General features: G+C 36.3%; 1 protein-coding gene across 1 annotated transcript in view; it reads left to right on the top strand.

Moving 5' to 3' along the window:
- Grm5 (glutamate metabotropic receptor 5) overlaps nucleotides 1–17,324 on the top strand; it is a 585,509-nt gene that overhangs the window by 408,521 nt on the left and 159,664 nt on the right. The window contains exon 4 of the mRNA XM_004647439.1: nucleotides 1,770–2,005. Within this exon, the coding sequence (XP_004647496.1) occupies nucleotides 1,770–2,005 (236 nt within the window). The remainder of the gene's footprint in view (nucleotides 1–1,769; nucleotides 2,006–17,324) is intronic.

Raw genomic sequence — 17,324 nt, 5'->3', positions numbered from 1 at the left:
TCTCTCTCTCTCTCTCTCCCTCTCTCTCTCATACTGGGGTTGAACCTAGAACCTTCATGCTGAACTATAAGCATAGCCTATTCAATTTTGACACAGGTCTTCCTATATCACAGCATTGCCTAAGGTGCATTCCAACTTGAAATCTTCTATCTTACCCTTCCGGAGTGCTGGGATTATAGGCATGAGCCACCCACATCTTCCTTAAAACATTTCTTGTATTTTATTTTCATCATAGTGTCTCATGAATTTCCCAAACATCTTAGAACATTAGAATACTTTTCCCTATTCTGTTGTATCCTCATATCATTACTATGTGAATGCTGTCATTTTCCTTCATTTTTTATTAGTATACATTTGCCATGCATAATAGATACATTAGTTGTAGAAATTGATATATATGTAAACCACATTTAGCTGATATTTTGTCTTTTATTTTGCTCCTAAATCATGCATACTTTGAGTTTCTCACATGTATGCTGGGAGTTGAACCGAGGGCCTCCTATGTGCTAGCTAAAAATTCTGGTGCTGTGTTACATTCCTGATGGTCTTCACTTTAAAAAATTCTCACTATGCTCAGACAGATCTCAAACTTCTGACCCTACTCATGTCCTGAGACTGGAATCAGAGATGTCTACTCCTCCATCCAGAAAATATGTATTTGAGGACTTCCATGGTGTAAAAAAGAATTAACCAGAGACTACAAAGACTTCACTTTAATGCTCTGAAATATCTTCATTCAGTAGAATGACAATTACCTGGGGCCAGCAAGACAGCTCAGAGGACTGAAGTATCTGCTTAGGCAAGCTTTGGCAAGCACAGGGACTGCAGTTCAATCTCCGGCACCACACACCACACCGGCCCCACCCAGGGCAGGCTGAGGGGGCCAGAGTCTGGGCATAGTGGCGCATGCTTGCAATGCCAGCACTGGGAAGGCTGAGGCAGGACGATCACTATTAGTCCGAGCTGTGTAGTGAGACCCTGTAACAACCAAATAAATAAATAAATAAACAAATAAACAGAATGACAATTACCTGCATGGTTTTAAAATTTATGTGTAATTCTTTTGCATAATGTGAGCAACAAGATGTAATACTTTGCATTTTTTTCATTCTGATGTACAATTATTTTAATGATTGTTGTTTTTTATTTTTTATTTTAATGATTGTTACAAAGGAAAAGGAGTGAACATATTCAAAGTTAGCTTAACCTAGCTATTAAGCATCCAGCGAGGCATGACTGGTAATATTATACACCTATATGCGTGTCTGACGGTGGTGGTGAACGTGTACCACAACAGGGAGGCTGAGCTCTCCGTCAGCCCACAGGTCAAGTGCGACTTGTTTGTTTATTTTCTAAACCAAAACCCCAGTATTGGGGTTTAAATTGGGGTTTAATGGCAGTGTTAGCGTTGATGGCAAGGAAGTGGGTTCTGGTTGCAGTTTGGACACTTGCTCTCTGAAAGGTTAGCCATCACTGTTACATGGTATTTTACAGCTAGTAAAATTCTACGAAAAGCACTAAGTTTTGCTTTGCAGTTCAAGATAAGTGAACTTGATTTCTTTTAGCACTGTGAGATTCACAGCTTCAATTGTGTTACCTTTTAATTTTAACAGGCTGATATCTTAGCCATCATTGAGGTAGAAGGCAGGGCTGTCATGTGACTTAAAGTAGCTGTGGAATTGCTAACATTTCAGAACTCAATCTAGGAAACAAAAGAAGTGGTCCGGTCCGGTTTCTGTTTTCAGCTGTGGCTTCTCTGTTCCCCACAGCGATGGCTGGGCTGATAGGTACGACGTGACAGACGGATATCAGCGAGAAGCTGTCGGTGGAATCACAATCAAACTCCAGTCTCCTGACGTCAAGTGGTTTGACGATTATTATCTGAAGCTCCGACCAGAAACCAACCTCCGAAACCCTTGGTTCCAAGAATTCTGGCAGCACCGTTTCCAGTGTCGGCTGGAAGGGTTTGCACAGGAGAACAGCAAATACAACAAGACTTGCAACAGTAAGGTTTATTGTTTCATTTAAGGGGTGAGGCTAAGGCTCCAATTTACACAACTGTGACGTGGGAACAGTGGCTGTAATTTCTTAGATAAGAGAACTCTCACATGAATACAGCGAATACTACCACTTAATGGTGAGAAACAGGTTTTAGTCTCACCAAGAAAAACTGAGCAAGTGTTTACTCTCTTGAGATTTAAAATGATTTGATTATTTCTATTTACATCATTGAAGACATAAGATATGTGTCTCTAGCTTCATAAATGTCTAAAGAATAAATAAAATAAGTTAAAGGGTAAATCCAACTTCTGCTTCTATGAATAAATCATAAAACAGTATCACATATTTTGTTATGTATAATTAGAATTTTTCAGAAGACATAATAGTGCCAGCGAGATAGCTCTGTGGGTTAAAGAGCATGCTTAAGTTATATGTACAAGATGGGCAAGGCAATGGTCCTGAGAATCTCCAGAAGGTTTTTGAAGCTAGCAGTTAATTGGAAAGATTCTCACCCTGACTAACTATATATACTGATACCTGTGAACTAAGCTACTGCACTGCAGATGGTAATCTGTAATAGTAGGTTCATTCTTGGAGTGCCTGTCATTCTGGTCTTCTGAATACGGGCTGCTTGTCATGAATGCCAGTTGCTGCTGTGCTGTCTCTCAGGTAGGTGAATGTTCAAGAAGAAGGGGGTGGTGAATGAAGGCAAGAGACAGGAAAAGGAATGTTGCGGGACTCTCCTGCTTCAAGGTTGTATATGGTGAGATTTTTGGACTTATGTGTAAACATAAGAATTATATAATTTTTAATGCCTATTTTTAAAAATATATTCTAATTTTTAAATGTTTTTTCGTCATATTCTGTAGGGATTTAAAGTTCAACATATCAATATTGGATGAAAAATACCTTTTCCATGTTATGCCTAAGATGTTTGCTATTCATACAGATAGTGAGGTTAGCCTTAACAGCCTAGGTTGTATGGTAATAACAATAAGCTTGTCTTCTGGAGGGTTAACAACCTAAGTTTGCAGACCAAAATTAGAGCAAAAGGAAGGCCACAAGGAAAGCCAACATTTTGGCCCTAGCCTTCCAAGGTCAATTAAGACTCAAGACATATGAGGACTTGTACTATAACATCATGTAACTCAGTAATGTCCCAAATTTTCTGATCAAGGAGATTATGGGGCCAAAGAGGAAAGTGATCAATGATGTAGAGTATGCCTAAGGAGAGTCACATGGAAAGAAAACATTCTCTCAGGCTTTCACAGAGAGCATATTGGCCAACCAATGGCCGTGACTCATCCACATGGCTGCACTGACAAAGGTTCCACAATCTGAGGTACAGGATCTCAGGATAAATCCTGAGGGGATTTCACTGACCTTATCAGACCCAAAAGCTACAACTCTTGTTGCATAAGTCCTGCTTTACCTTGGTCTTAACCATCCAGCAGAAAAGCATAAAAACTAAGTATGAGAAGTAAAGCCATGCAGTTATGTGGCGCTATAGGGGACTCAGGTCAACAATTTCTGACATTGCCAGTGAAGTGGAAGACCCAATCCTATTATGGACTATTGGACTCTTTTAGAGTATTTTGCTGAGTTATCACACCTATAATATTCAAATAACGGAACGTAACAAAAAAAGGTGTTACAGATGAATGTCCATTTTGTATCTGTGTGTTCAAAATGGTTAGGATAGATATATAGTTACATTCTCTTAATGAACAGAGGGATTTGTTCTAATGGTGTTTGTGAATAGGATATCATGTCTGCATCTTGTACAGCAATTAACCACTAGGAAGGATGTACGCAATGTGTTAATCATTGAAACTGTCCTACCAATTTGGTTTGAAACTGTCTCATTGCTATTCATTTCTTAATGAAATTATGGGGGAAAAAGCATGCTTAGCAGGTTTACGCAAGCACAAGGACCACGATTCGATCCCTGTCACCAAGTACTGTGCTGGCCCTGCCCCCACAGTGGACTGAGCAGGCCACAAAAAAAAAAGAAGAAGAAGAAGAAGAAGAAGAAGAAGAAGAAGAAGAAGAAGAAGAAGAAGAAGAAGAAGAAGAAGAAGAAGAAGAAGAAGAAGAAGAAGAAATAATAGCAAACATAAGAAAATTGATTGATCAATCATCCACAATTATTGATGCGTGCTCACAATGCACCTATTTTTTATGTATTTAGTACAGGGCCTACAGGGTCTCACTACGTAGTTGGGATTTGCAGTGATCCTATTTTCGGCCTCCCAAGCGCTGGGATTACAGGTGCACACCACCACACCAGTCTCGAGGCACCCGGGGGTGTGGCTGGCACGGCGTGCCGAGGATTGAATCCCTGCCTCTGTGTCTGCTTAAACATGCACTTACTCCTCTGAATTATCTGGCGGCTGACCTAAATATTGCATTAGTGGCAAGGGTAACAAATAAAATTACATAAAACACTTCCTGCATTTAAAAGCTTGTGCCTCAGAAGGGAGATAGCTATGTCAATAAAAATTGCAATTCAATGCTGTAAGTAATACAGCAAGGGTTAGGGAAAGGATCTGGCTTGTATTATTTAAAGCACATCAAAAGAGCCTCATCATTATTAACCAGACAGGCTAATATGATATATACATCAAGTTTTATGGAGGTTAAAATTTGATAAAATTGATAAGGCTTGAGATTAATTTTTTCCATATTGTACATTAAGAGTGAACATGCATTTATAAAGTTGTGAAATGTTTATTTGAAGGCAAAATTGGCTTCATCCAGGGCATTAGGGCACCAGAGTGCATTGGGGCAGTGGAATTATAATCCTGGTCTAAGAACCATTTCTGGCCTACAGACAGATTATCTCATATCAGTGTTCAAATGAGGAAAATAATGAATTTCTTCTCCTCAAGGTCATGTCCATCCCGTGGTTTTCACTGTTTTATATGATGATGGAGGTAACAAATGGTTACTTGTGACTGTTTTTAAACATTATTGTGTGGTGAAATAGAGACTTGTCAACTATCTATCAATTCTTATTTGGGCTGTTGGAGGGGAAAGGGCTGCAAGAAGGGAAGATAAGTGGTCAGTGGAATCCACGCAAGCATGGTGTAGCTGTCACTGTGCTTTTTTCCTCTTAACTTCCTGCAGTGTCTTGTCTCTAGATCTTCCAGTGCTTAAGCATTCTTTTCATATTCAAGGGAAAAAATGTGTGAGCACAAGTACCATTGTCCCACATGCCTCACAGTTTCAACATCTGCATCTAATTTTATATTTTTCACATTTCTACTCAAAGGATGAACTTTTTGGTTTTCTTAAGTTTTGGGAAACATTACACAAATAAGAATGGCTATCATCAAGGACAAAACAAAAAAACTGAACAAAGCAAAACAGCAACAACCAAAGCAATAAAATAATCAAATAAATAAATAAATGTTGGTGGTTTGTGAGGAAAAGGAACTCTTCTAAATGGTTGTGGTATGCAAACCAGAAATCTCATTTGGCCCAGACAGTCCTCTTTTGATTTCTCCTTGAAAGATTTAAAGCATTCATATACAGTGATGCATATAAACTCATTTGGAGCCACACAGCTCAGAGCAGCTAATTATTGAAGCGACCTATATACTCATTGACAGACAAATGAGTAAAGAAAACATGGCATATGTATGTGTGTACAACAGGATACTACTCAGCCATGAAGAAATATTGATTGGAGTCATTTCCAGATGTATGAGTGAATTTTGAGATGATAATGCCCAGTAAAATTAATCAGACACCAAAGCCTAACTATTGCACAGTTTCTCTTTATGAAAAACCCAAAATATAAGCAAATTAAAGAACAAATAAAAGAGACATGGTAGAAAACAGGGAGATAGACTTTCAGAGATTCAAAGGCTATCCAGGAAAGGTGTGAGAGAGATAAGTTAAATTATGACGACGTGATATGTGTATGTACCAGTCCCCAAAATGAATGTAATTATTCTCTATTGTAGACACATACTAATGAAAATTAAAGACAAAGATCATCCTAAATCCTTTGAAATTGTCACAAATACTAAGAATTAAATAACTAAATCAAACAATACAATTTTCTTGAGGAAAGTATCCCATAATATATATGTGTGCACTTAGCCGTCCTTACACGGCTAAGTGTGCCACTGGAGTAAAGTGTTCCTTATATTCTTGGTCTGTACAAACTGACATTGGTTAAAAATTATGTAGCATTAAGAATTACTGAAATTATAGCAGTTAGTGCACCCGCATCTTCAAAGTCATAGTTACTAAAAGAACGAACAATATTCGCATGAAATCTTCGACATGTAAGGAATTTTCACAAAAAATTGATTGTTTAACTTGGAATGTATTTTCCTTACTCTTATAATAAGATTTCAGCTAGAGTTATCCATATTCTTTCTGATGTAGGGGGCCCGCCCCTTAGCTCAGTTCTTTAAGTGGCTGCTTCAGCAAAGCAGTCAGGCTCAGGTGACTATGGTTCGATCCCCACAACTCAAGCCAGCCAAACCTGCCCTGAAGGCATTCTGAGCAAAAAAAAAAAATCTTTCTGATGTATATATCTCCACAGGAATTGAATAAATTAAGGGCTATTTCTTCATGTACAGCCATACATCCTGTTCTGTCATTTTATTTTGCCTTTTAAACTGTTCTTTAGGGGTTCTTAAATTCTTCTGAACATTTGAGCATCTCTTACAGTGAAGAAATACACCAAAAGAGTCCATGGAGAGGAAACAATGATTTGGGTAGGAGGTGCGAGACTACAGAAATAGCACAATGAAGTCCCCATGTAAATGAACAAGCTACCATAGCGGAAACTAGATTAGACATTCCCCATCTTTGCCCTTCGGGAGAAGTTTGAAGGTTGCATTTGCAAAGAATATTAATACAGTGTGAGTGAAACTATTCTCAACTTACATTTATTGGGAATTATTTTCTCACCGTATTTTAGAAACTTAAGGTATATGTGATTGAAAGTGACACACCACTGTAAAGAAACTGGAACATGTTCGACACAGCTGTACCATTTTGTTTGACTCTGAATTCATCTTGCATAACACTGATTAGTAGCCTACTTTATAAAAGACTGTGGCAGGAAAGTATTAAAAAGACATATTGAAAAGAAATACGACGGCCTGGTTCTCCTGTGTGCAGTGGCACGAGCTGAGCAAGACTCATGTCTGGTTATAGAAACTAAGGAGTTCAGCTAATCGATCTTATGTGATGACATTGAACTAATATAATTTTGAAGTTATTTATACTTTGATAATTTGCACTGACAGAAAACAGAAATATTTGCAATCTTTAAGAAAGTTAAACAAAGCCAGATCATGACCCCAGATAGAAAGTTCTGACAAAAATAACCAGGTACATCTCTTATTTTAATGCCAGACTTTAAGAAATAAGAGAAATTATACATACAAATGTTTGATGCATGAAGCTTTCCACAATGAATATTCATCATCAAAAGTACTCAAAAAAAGTCTGACAAGAGAGCTACTGATTTAAAAATAGCATTTCTCCCAAACTCTTAAACATTAGAATTTGAACTTAAGAATGTCAAAAGCATTTACAATAAACAAAAAGAAATACCTGATTAGCACTTTGAGTCCATGGCAAGATAGACAGTTACATTATGAAAAACAGAGTTTAGATCCAGAAAACCTACTCAAATAAAATTAACTTGCAGGCTTAAATATTATAAAACTTTCTTTTTTTTTACTCACTATTAACTTTATTGAAAATCAATAATAATTATATAGCAAATTAAAAGTTATAGACAAATATTGAAATGTGAAAGATATATAAACAGAGTGAATTTTAGAGACATATTTCTGAAATTAATACATAACATGAGATCAATAATAGATTGTACATTGTAAAAAATTATTTACAAGCTCAAATGAATATAACAATAAAACTTGTCTAAATTAAACATGAAGAATTCACACATTAGTCATATAGTAGTTCACTCTGTACCAAAATCAAGAAACTTATATTCATATAGGTAGAATTCTCAAAGTAGAAAAAGAGTTATATAAAGCAGTCTTTCAATTATTCTTTCGTATACAGCGGTAAAATATTGCTATCAGCATGCTTTACAAATGGACTTCCCCTGCACCCTGTGGGGCATGATTCTGTGTGGGTCTGCAGGGTGGATATCAAGGAAAGAGCAGTAGCTCAGTAGCAAAGTAGAAGGAGATAGACAATAAATATTTAAAGATTTAAAATTTCTGATATTAGTTAAAATTGTGGCACCGTTCCAAGAAAAATGAAACTTTTGCACAAGAGATATAAATAAAATCATACCAAGATACACAAAAATGAAATTGTGCCAAACTAATTGTAAAGAAGAAATCACTAAGGCACATAAGTAGAAAACATATCAGTATGAAAGAACAGAATTAAATAGCATCTTACTCTACATTAGAAAGATAAAAAGAGGGGCAGGGTCGAGGAAATGGCTCAGTGGAATAAGCGCTTCCCTGGCAAGCACAAGGGCCTGAGTTCAATCTCCTGTTCTGAGAAAAAAAAAAGAGCAAGTGGGTAAGAAATTAGATTTATTTATTCAAAGAACTGAAGAAAAAGCTCTGCCCTCATTGAATTATATACCTAGCAAACATACCTTTGAAAAGTACAAGTAAAATATTTTCCAGTTATACAAATCTGAAATATTCTAATACCTCCAGATGTAGCAAATAGAAAATAACAAAGACCATAATCCAGAAGGCAAGAGAAGTTGCTGGACAGTCCTAGATAAAGAATAAAGAGCTCTCAAAATGGTAGTTATGCAGGACTATGTAAAGTATAATTATATTAAACTAACCCATTTACAGGTCAACGAAGATTTCCACAAAACAATATCAATCATATGTCAGGTTATATGCATAATTTTTCGTGTGTGGGTGTGTGTATGTGTATAAAACACAAGGAAGTACTAGTATAATACATTTTTCTAAGAGGCCAGAAGGTAATGTATCATACTTATGAATCTGTGATTAATTCAGAGTACTCACACAGTATTTGATTAGGTTAATAGAGACAAAAAATATCAACTAAGAAAAAGTTTTCTTGATAGTAAAGAATTACTAAGAATAAAACATAACAAAAATATTGGAATGGCAAATATATGACCAGCACTTCTAACAGTTTGGGGATAGGATATCACACAAGTATATGTTGGACATGGGTAGTGTCCATGACGCTTACCGGTGACCAGGTGTCACTTGCGGAACTGAGCTACTGCTCTTTCCTTGATATCCACCCTGCAGACCCACACAGAATCATGCCCCACAGGGTGCAGGGGAAGTCCATTTGTAAAGCATGCTGATAGCAATATTTTACCGCTGTATACGAAAGAATAATTGAAAGACTGCTTTATATAACTCTTTTTCTCCTGGGCTTAATTGTTTGCTCTGTTTGGTGGGTTCTTTCCATTCTCATTCATGGAGTTGTTGTCATTTTGATTCCTCTCTAGAATCTTTCAGTAGTCTGTGTAGGGTTGGCTTTGTTGTCCTGAAATTCTTTAGTTGTTCTTTGTCATGGAAGTATTTCATTTCTCCATCAAACTTAAAAGAGAGTTTTCCAGGGTATATCCATCTAGGTTGGAATTTGTTTTCTTGCAAGACTTGAAGTACTTAGCTCCATGCTGTTCTTGATTTGATGGTTTATGAGGAAAAATCTGCCGTTATTCTGATGGGTTTCCTTTAAATGTGATCTGTTTCTTTTCTCTAGCAGTTTTTAGTATACTGTTCTTGTTCTGAGTTTCTGGGATCTTGATTATTACATGTCTGCATGTGGTATTAATTGGCTTGATGTTATTTGGAGTTCTATATGCTTCGGTTACTGAATGTCAGAATGTTGCCCCATATTTGGGAAGTTTTCTGCTATTACTTCTGCCCGTCTCCTTTTTATATCATTAGTATTGACTCCTTTCTCATTGATGCCTGTCAGTCTCACGTTGTTCATCTTTGCATCATCTTGCAGGTGTCAAATTACTTTTTCCTGCATCCTAGTTGTTCTTAAGAGATCTTTTCTTATCTTTCCACTAGCTTCAGTGGTGTCTTCAAGGTCTGAATGTCTAGGTTCACTTTCATTCAAATGGTTCTGCCAGCTTGTGATTGAGGTCTTAACGTACATGTATCACTTTCAGCCTGCTTCGTGTATTCTATTTCTTTCCTATATTGCTCATTATTTTTCTATTTTCCTCTATTTTTTTTATCATTGTCTTCTTTAGAAGCACTTAGTACTTCCTTCATTACAGTTATCATTTTTTTTTTACTTTGGAGATTATTTCTGATCTGATTTCCTTTATACCTTTCTGCAGTTGTTTCTTTACTTCGGAAACTATTAGTTCAGAGATTTCAGATGTGTTATTTCCAATTACTTCTATGCTATTGTCTCCTGCATTTGTTCTAGGTGTGCTCGGGGCCTAAAAATGCATTTTGCTCCATCTCTTTGTCATTTTGTGTAGCACTGTCTTCTGACCTTTGGTGTAGAGCTTTGGTAGAGTTATTACCTTAGCACCAGGTCTGAGTCTACCAAGTTCAAACTCCTCTAGGTATGTGTGGCTTGCGTCTGGCTGCTGTGCTCTACTTCTTCCTGCCGCAGTTCTTGGAGGTGAACCCACTGTGCCATTTTGACAAGATGTTCTGCTCCTGGATTAGCTGGGTGGGTCTTGCCTCGAGCCTCTCTGTAGGGAGTTCTGCCCCAGGGTTCCACACCGGGCCTGTCTGATAGAGGAAGTTCCACACATATGCCTGGCCTGGATGCTGGCTGGAATGAGGATCCAGAGGGCCCCGGACAGTCCCACTCACATACCGGGCCTGGGTGCTTGCTCTAGGACTTTCTAAGTTTCATGTTCTTCACGTGTTTTTGCAAGGGAATGATTATTACAAATAATACCTAACTCCTAAAATCTCTACTAAAGCTTTAATATGATGACATATGGAAAAAAGTCTGCTAATATAAAGTAATAAACACTAGATTTACTGTCATTTTTGAAACAATAAGACCAGACAAAATCGGGGCTGTAGAGATACCTCAGTAGTGTAAGCACCTGCCAGGCAAGTGCAGGGTCCTGAGTGCAATCCTTGGTACTGAAAAAAAAAAAAAAAAAAGGCAGAATATTAGAATAACAGTTCTCAAGACACTGGACTTCAGGAAATCTATGCTGTTCAGTCTCAAGAGACAGGATATAAGTAAGATGAATCTGCTCAGTGGAGAAGGTGCAACTGAGTCCAAAGAGAGCAAAGGCAGCTGAATTTACAGAGTACAGAAACAGAAAAAATAAATGTGTGGAGGAAAAACTATAGAAACTGGCACCAAGTGCTGAGGGTGCATGCGTGTGAAGATGGCATTTGAGACTAGGATAGTGTTACAATAGTCAGCTCCCTATAATCACAGGAGACACAGAATGCTGGCCCTCCAAAGCAGTCATGTTGATGAACGCTTGGCGCAGAAATCTAAAATAATACTTTGGGATAATTTTATAAGACTAAACATTCATACTAGGAAAACAATTGCAAAACAATGATCAAAACTTTTACTTTAAGAGACTTGGAAAACAATAGAAAATTAAACACAAAGTGAGGGAAGGAAAGGACTTTAAAGATCAGAGTGAAAAGCAGTGAAACAGAAAACAGAAATATAATTTTAAAAGTCGACCCCTGGTATCTTTGAAATATCAACGAACTTTTTGAAACCATTCATTATGAGGGCCAGAGATACCACTCAGAAGCATCAGCGTCTGCCTGGCAAGTGAGTACAAGGTCCAGAGTTTGATCCCTAGTACTGTAAAACTGAATAAATAAATAAATATTTTAAAAGAATTTTTAAACAATTTATTGAAAATAAGAGAAAAATAAAAATTAATATCAGGACTGAAAGAGGTAAAATTGCTATAAAATCTACAGATATACAAAGAAAAACAAGCAAAAATTGTGAGCAACTTTATAAATCTAGTTGCAAAATAGATCATGATGCATAATGGGTATAACTATGTTAAGCAATATTTTAACAAAATGTATTAATAATGTATTAAAAAGTATGATAGATTAAATAGAATGTACCTCCAAATACACAGTTGCTTTCATATACAAAAATTGTTCAAAATGGGGCTGGAGTGATAGTTTGGCAGTCTAAGCGCTTGCCTGACTAGCACAAAGACCTGGGTTCAGTCCCCAGTACTAAATGTCGTGCAGGGCTCCGAACTCTGAGTGTGCCGTGCTAGCCACCAAAGCAAGGCATGGTGGCACAAGCCTGTAATCCCAGGCTTATCTATTTTGCATTTTAAGGAATGGTCTACAGGATGCTCAGGGTCTCACTACTAGGTCGGACTCATAGTGATCCTTCTGTTTATAGCCTCCCAAGAGCTGGGATTTCAGGCTTGCGCCACCATGCCCAGTCTCAATTGCTTTCTCAGTGCACCCCAGGTGTGGGGCCAGCACAGCAGGCCCAGGGATTGAACACCTGGCCCCTGTGCCTGCTTGCAGGCGCTTTAATCCACTAAGCTATTTGGCCAGCCCTAAAATAAATAAATTTTAAAAAATTGTTCAAAGTTATTTAAAACCTATAACTTTTAAATGATAAAATTCATGGCAAAGTGGAATAGGAAGATTACTGGAAAACATTTTTCAGTGTGATTGGGAAAAGATATTGGCCATCATCATTGAAATTCCTAAATTTAAAAGAATGAAGTAAACTCTTTATTAATAGATTATACGATTGCTTATCCAGACAATGCAATATTTACAAGAAAATTTATAATAATCATTGTTTTCATAATACAAGAAATATGTGGAACTAAGTTGTACTTCTATATAATATCAATAATCAGAAGTTGAAATTTTAAAGTGTTTGTACCATTACTGGATATTTATATGCAAACAAATGAAATCAGATATATCTAAACCACACAAAGCAATCTATCCAAAATTAATTAAATGGTATATAGACATGAAAACATAAAGAAAAAACTTCTTGACATTTGTCTAGATGGTAATTTTTGTGGGAGGATATGACAGCAAAAGCAAAGAATGGAAAGGAAAACTAAACCATAGAAGTAAAAAGCTCCCCACATACCTAATAGCCATATATATAGTGTAGTGTTATATTGGATATTTAGCAAAGTCTAAGTCTAAATTTATAAAGAATTCAATGCATATAATAACAAACAGCAAGAACAAATCAGCATGGTTAGAAATGAGCTGAGGTCCTGAATAGACATTTCCATAGAAAACATTTAAATATCTGATAGTATATCAAAAGGTATTCAAGGGCCAGGATGACAGCTCTTTGGCATAAGTGCCTGTGTGGCAAGTGTAATGAGTTCAAACCCCAATACCAGGGAAAAAAAGAAGGTGCTCAGCATCACTAATTGTCAGAAAATATAAATCAGAAGTAAAATATCACCTCATACCTGTTATTAGCCAAAGGCAAAACATAGCTACAAAGAAAAAAAGTGAAGGGAAGCCTGTGTAATGCTAATATGAATGTAAATTGATACAACCATTAGGGAAGATTTATAGACAATCTTCAAAAGATAAAAAATAGAACTGTATTATGCTCTAGCAAGTCTACATATAGTTATATATGAATAATCTATTTGAAGAAATTTCAGTGCCCAAATGTTCATGGTAGTAATATTGTTCACAACAGCCCAGATGTGGACAAATCCCCGGAGCCTGGATCCCTGTCAATAGATGAATGGATAAAAAAATCTCCCTCTCCTAATCTCTTTCTGCACAAAGACTATAAAATATTAGTTGACATCTTAAAAAAGAAGAAAACTGTGTCAACTGTGACAACAGGAAAGAACATGTAACACTTTATGCTAAACAAAACAAACCAGGCACAGGAATGCATATAGTGCATTATTTCGCTAATAGGTAGAATGTCTAAAACATTACACTCATAAAACCAGGGAGTAGACATAATGGCCAAATGCAGAGAAGAAAGGAAATGAACAGACATTGGTCTAAAGATGCACACTTTCAATTTTGTACAATAAACAAATTCTGGAGGTTTAATGCATACCATTAAGACTATAGTTAACAAGATTTTATTGTCTACTTGAAATTTGCTACACCACTTGGTCTGGAATGTTCTTGACATACAACATGGAAAATGATAGATGAGTTGATTAGCTACTTTGTATTTGTCATCAAACAATATATATGTATTAGAACGTTAAAACATAACTTTTTTATTTGACAAGTTCCACTTCGATAAGTCTGAAAAAAAAAGGTATTTTAAATATAAAGTATGGGCAGGTATAGCCAGTATGAGATGTAAGAACTTGTCTTGAAACCTGACAAATGTTTCTCAGAAAATTAAAAGTATTTAAATAATTAGATAAACTCTAAATTGATGACTTAATATGTCAGTCTTCCTAAATTGATCTGCAAATACAAAGAATTTTAAACAACATTTATCAGTCATTTTTAGTGTATTTCCTGCTAAAAACAGCAATCTTTTTTGATTGAAATTGATACAATGATGAAATTGACATGGAAATGTGAAGGATCTAGAATACTCAAAACAACTCAGAAAAAGAAAAAGAAATACAGTTGAAGGATTACCATTACCTAGTTTTAAGAATTAGCCTAAACATGCAGCAATCAACATACGGACCAACAAAGTGGCCAGTAAATAAAATGGACATCTGGGAAACCATTCTACACTTACCTAAAGCGCTGGTTTTCACTGAAGTGTATAAAAGGTGCAGCAGACAGAGGACAACCTTTGTCACAACAAGCCAGGGATATAGCTCAGTGGCACAAACTACACTGGAAGGGTTGGAGACACATAGGGCCCCACCTCAGAAAACTAACCAAGTCTAAACTGCAAGCATGTATAAAATTCACATCAAATCAAATTTAGATCTCAATTTAAATTTTAAATGTATGACATCTGTAAAGAAACACATGAAGAAAACTGTATTAGGACAGATTTCTTAAATTTGATATCCAAAGCATCATCAATAGAAAAATAAATAGTTAAATCAAACTTCATCAAAATATTAAAAGAACAACTTGCTTTTCAAGGGTAAAGAGAAATAAAAGTAAGCCACAGACTTGAAGAACAGTTTTCAGAATATATGAGGCATTTTCAAAATCACTAATTTGTAAAGAATATAGTTCAGAGCACTAGCAAAATATTTCAACAGTTATTTCATCAAAAGTATGAGCATGACAGATAAATATATGAAGAATTGTTCAACATCATTATTAATAAAGGAAATAAAAATTCATACCATAATAAGATTCAACTCTTATTAGAATGGCTAACATTATAATGTCTAGTCACACCAAAGTGTTGGCAAGAATATACATGAAAAAAGGAGTGAATTCAATGTTTTGGGGAATTATCAAATGATTTTTGAAAATAGTTTCTTAAAAAATAAACATACTCCCACTGCATGGTGTATTTGCAACCCTTTCCATAGTGCAAGACAATTTTCTGACCAAGGAGATTATGGGGCCAAAGAGGAAAGTGATCGATGATGTCGAGTGTGCCTAAGGAGAGTCACATGGAGAGAAAACATTCTCTCAGGCTTTCACAGAGAGCAAATTGGCCAAGCAGTGGCCATGACTCATCCACATGGCTGAAACTGATAAAGGATCTACAATCTGAGGCACAGGGTCTCAGGATAAATCCTGATGGGATTTGACTGACCTTATCAGATCCAAAAGCTACAATTCTTGTTACATAGGTCTTGCTTTGTCTTGGTCTTAACCATCCAGCAGAAAAGTATAAAAATGAAGTAAAAGAAATAAAGTCATGTTGTTATGTTGAGCTGTAGGGGACTCAGGTCAACAACTTATGACATTGCCAGTCACGTGGAAGACCCAGTAGTACTATTATGGGCTACTGGACTATTTTGGAATATTTTGCTGAGTTCACATACCTGTAATATTTAACTGATGGAACTAAACAAAAAAGGGGATATAGATGAATGACCATTTTTTATCTGTGCTTTCAAAATGGTTAGGATAGATATATAGCTACATTCTCTTAATTCAATGAATAGAGGGATTTGTTCTAATAGCATTTGTAAATAGGATATCATATCTGTATCTTGTACAACAAATAGCCACTAGGAAGACAGTATGCAGTGTGTAAATCATTGGAACTGTCCTACCGATTTGATTTGAAACTCTCTCATTGCTATTTATTTCTCAATAAAATTATGGGGGAAAAAACAAAACAAAATAGATGACATAGATATAAAGCTACTTTCTCTGAGTTCAATGAGAAGAAAGCTTTGAACTAATTAGTGTTTAGACAAGATATCATGTCTGCATCTTGTCCTATGAATAGCTACTACAAAGACAATATGCAATGTATTAATTATTGTAACTGTCCTACTAATCTGTTTTGAAACTATCTTATTGCTACTTCTTTCTCGATAAAATTATTTAAAAAATAAAACTAAGAAAAGTAAAAGAATTGCAAGGAAGTAGGGCTCTGAGATGGCCCACGTTGTCTGGGAAGCCAGGAATCTCCAGGTAGCCACTATTTAAGCAGCCTGCACATGGTGAAGGATACAGTTCTATGCTCCTGAAAGAACACAGAATGCATAACTAGATGGGCAAGTTTACACCATAAAACATGCCAGTTAAGATTCATCCCCAGGCCTGAGTACCAGTTTTCCTTCCTTATTCCTCAGCAGACACCATCATGCTCTGATGACCATCAAGATCTCAGCAGTGACCTAAAGGAATGTGATTCCTCATGCCAAAATTGTCCCAGGAGACAGGAAAAGAAAGGCCTTGTGTGGATACTACGACAACTTATAATTCGTGGCCCCCAAAATAATGTAGCTGTTATGTTTCTATATATTTAGGCAAAGACCTGTGTAACAATATTATTTGAAATAGCCAGAAATGTAAGAAATTTAAATGTCTTAGAACAGATGAAAGAATACATAAACTTAGATATTACTCATCAGCAGAAATAAATATCATAAACCCAACAATGTGACAACAATCAAAATAATTATAGAGGTCAAATTAGTCAGGAAAGAAACCAGTACATACTGTAGGATTCAACGTCACTAAAGCTTTAGAGACCACAAAGTCATCTACGGTGTCGGAAGTCAGATCAGTTTTTTCCTGGGAAGGAAGGAGAAGGAGTAGAGGTAGGTGATGGTAGTTTTATGGGAGTCTACACATACAAAATTTCTTTGACTTATTCACTTTCAAGACATGTGATTTTCATGTCAATGAAATGGTAATGGAGTTGTCCAGAAGTGTTCAAGGAAAACACACAATCACTGTTATATGTTATAAACATAAACCGATCCTGTTGGCCTCAGGTTTACTTCTTTT

Source organism: Octodon degus, unplaced genomic scaffold (assembly GCF_000260255.1).
Source record: "Octodon degus isolate 3935 unplaced genomic scaffold, OctDeg1.0 scaffold00306, whole genome shotgun sequence".
Lineage (NCBI taxonomy): Eukaryota > Metazoa > Chordata > Mammalia > Rodentia > Octodontidae > Octodon > Octodon degus.
Note: the sequence above shows the minus strand (reverse complement) of the source record. Positions and strands in the feature narration are given on the sequence as shown.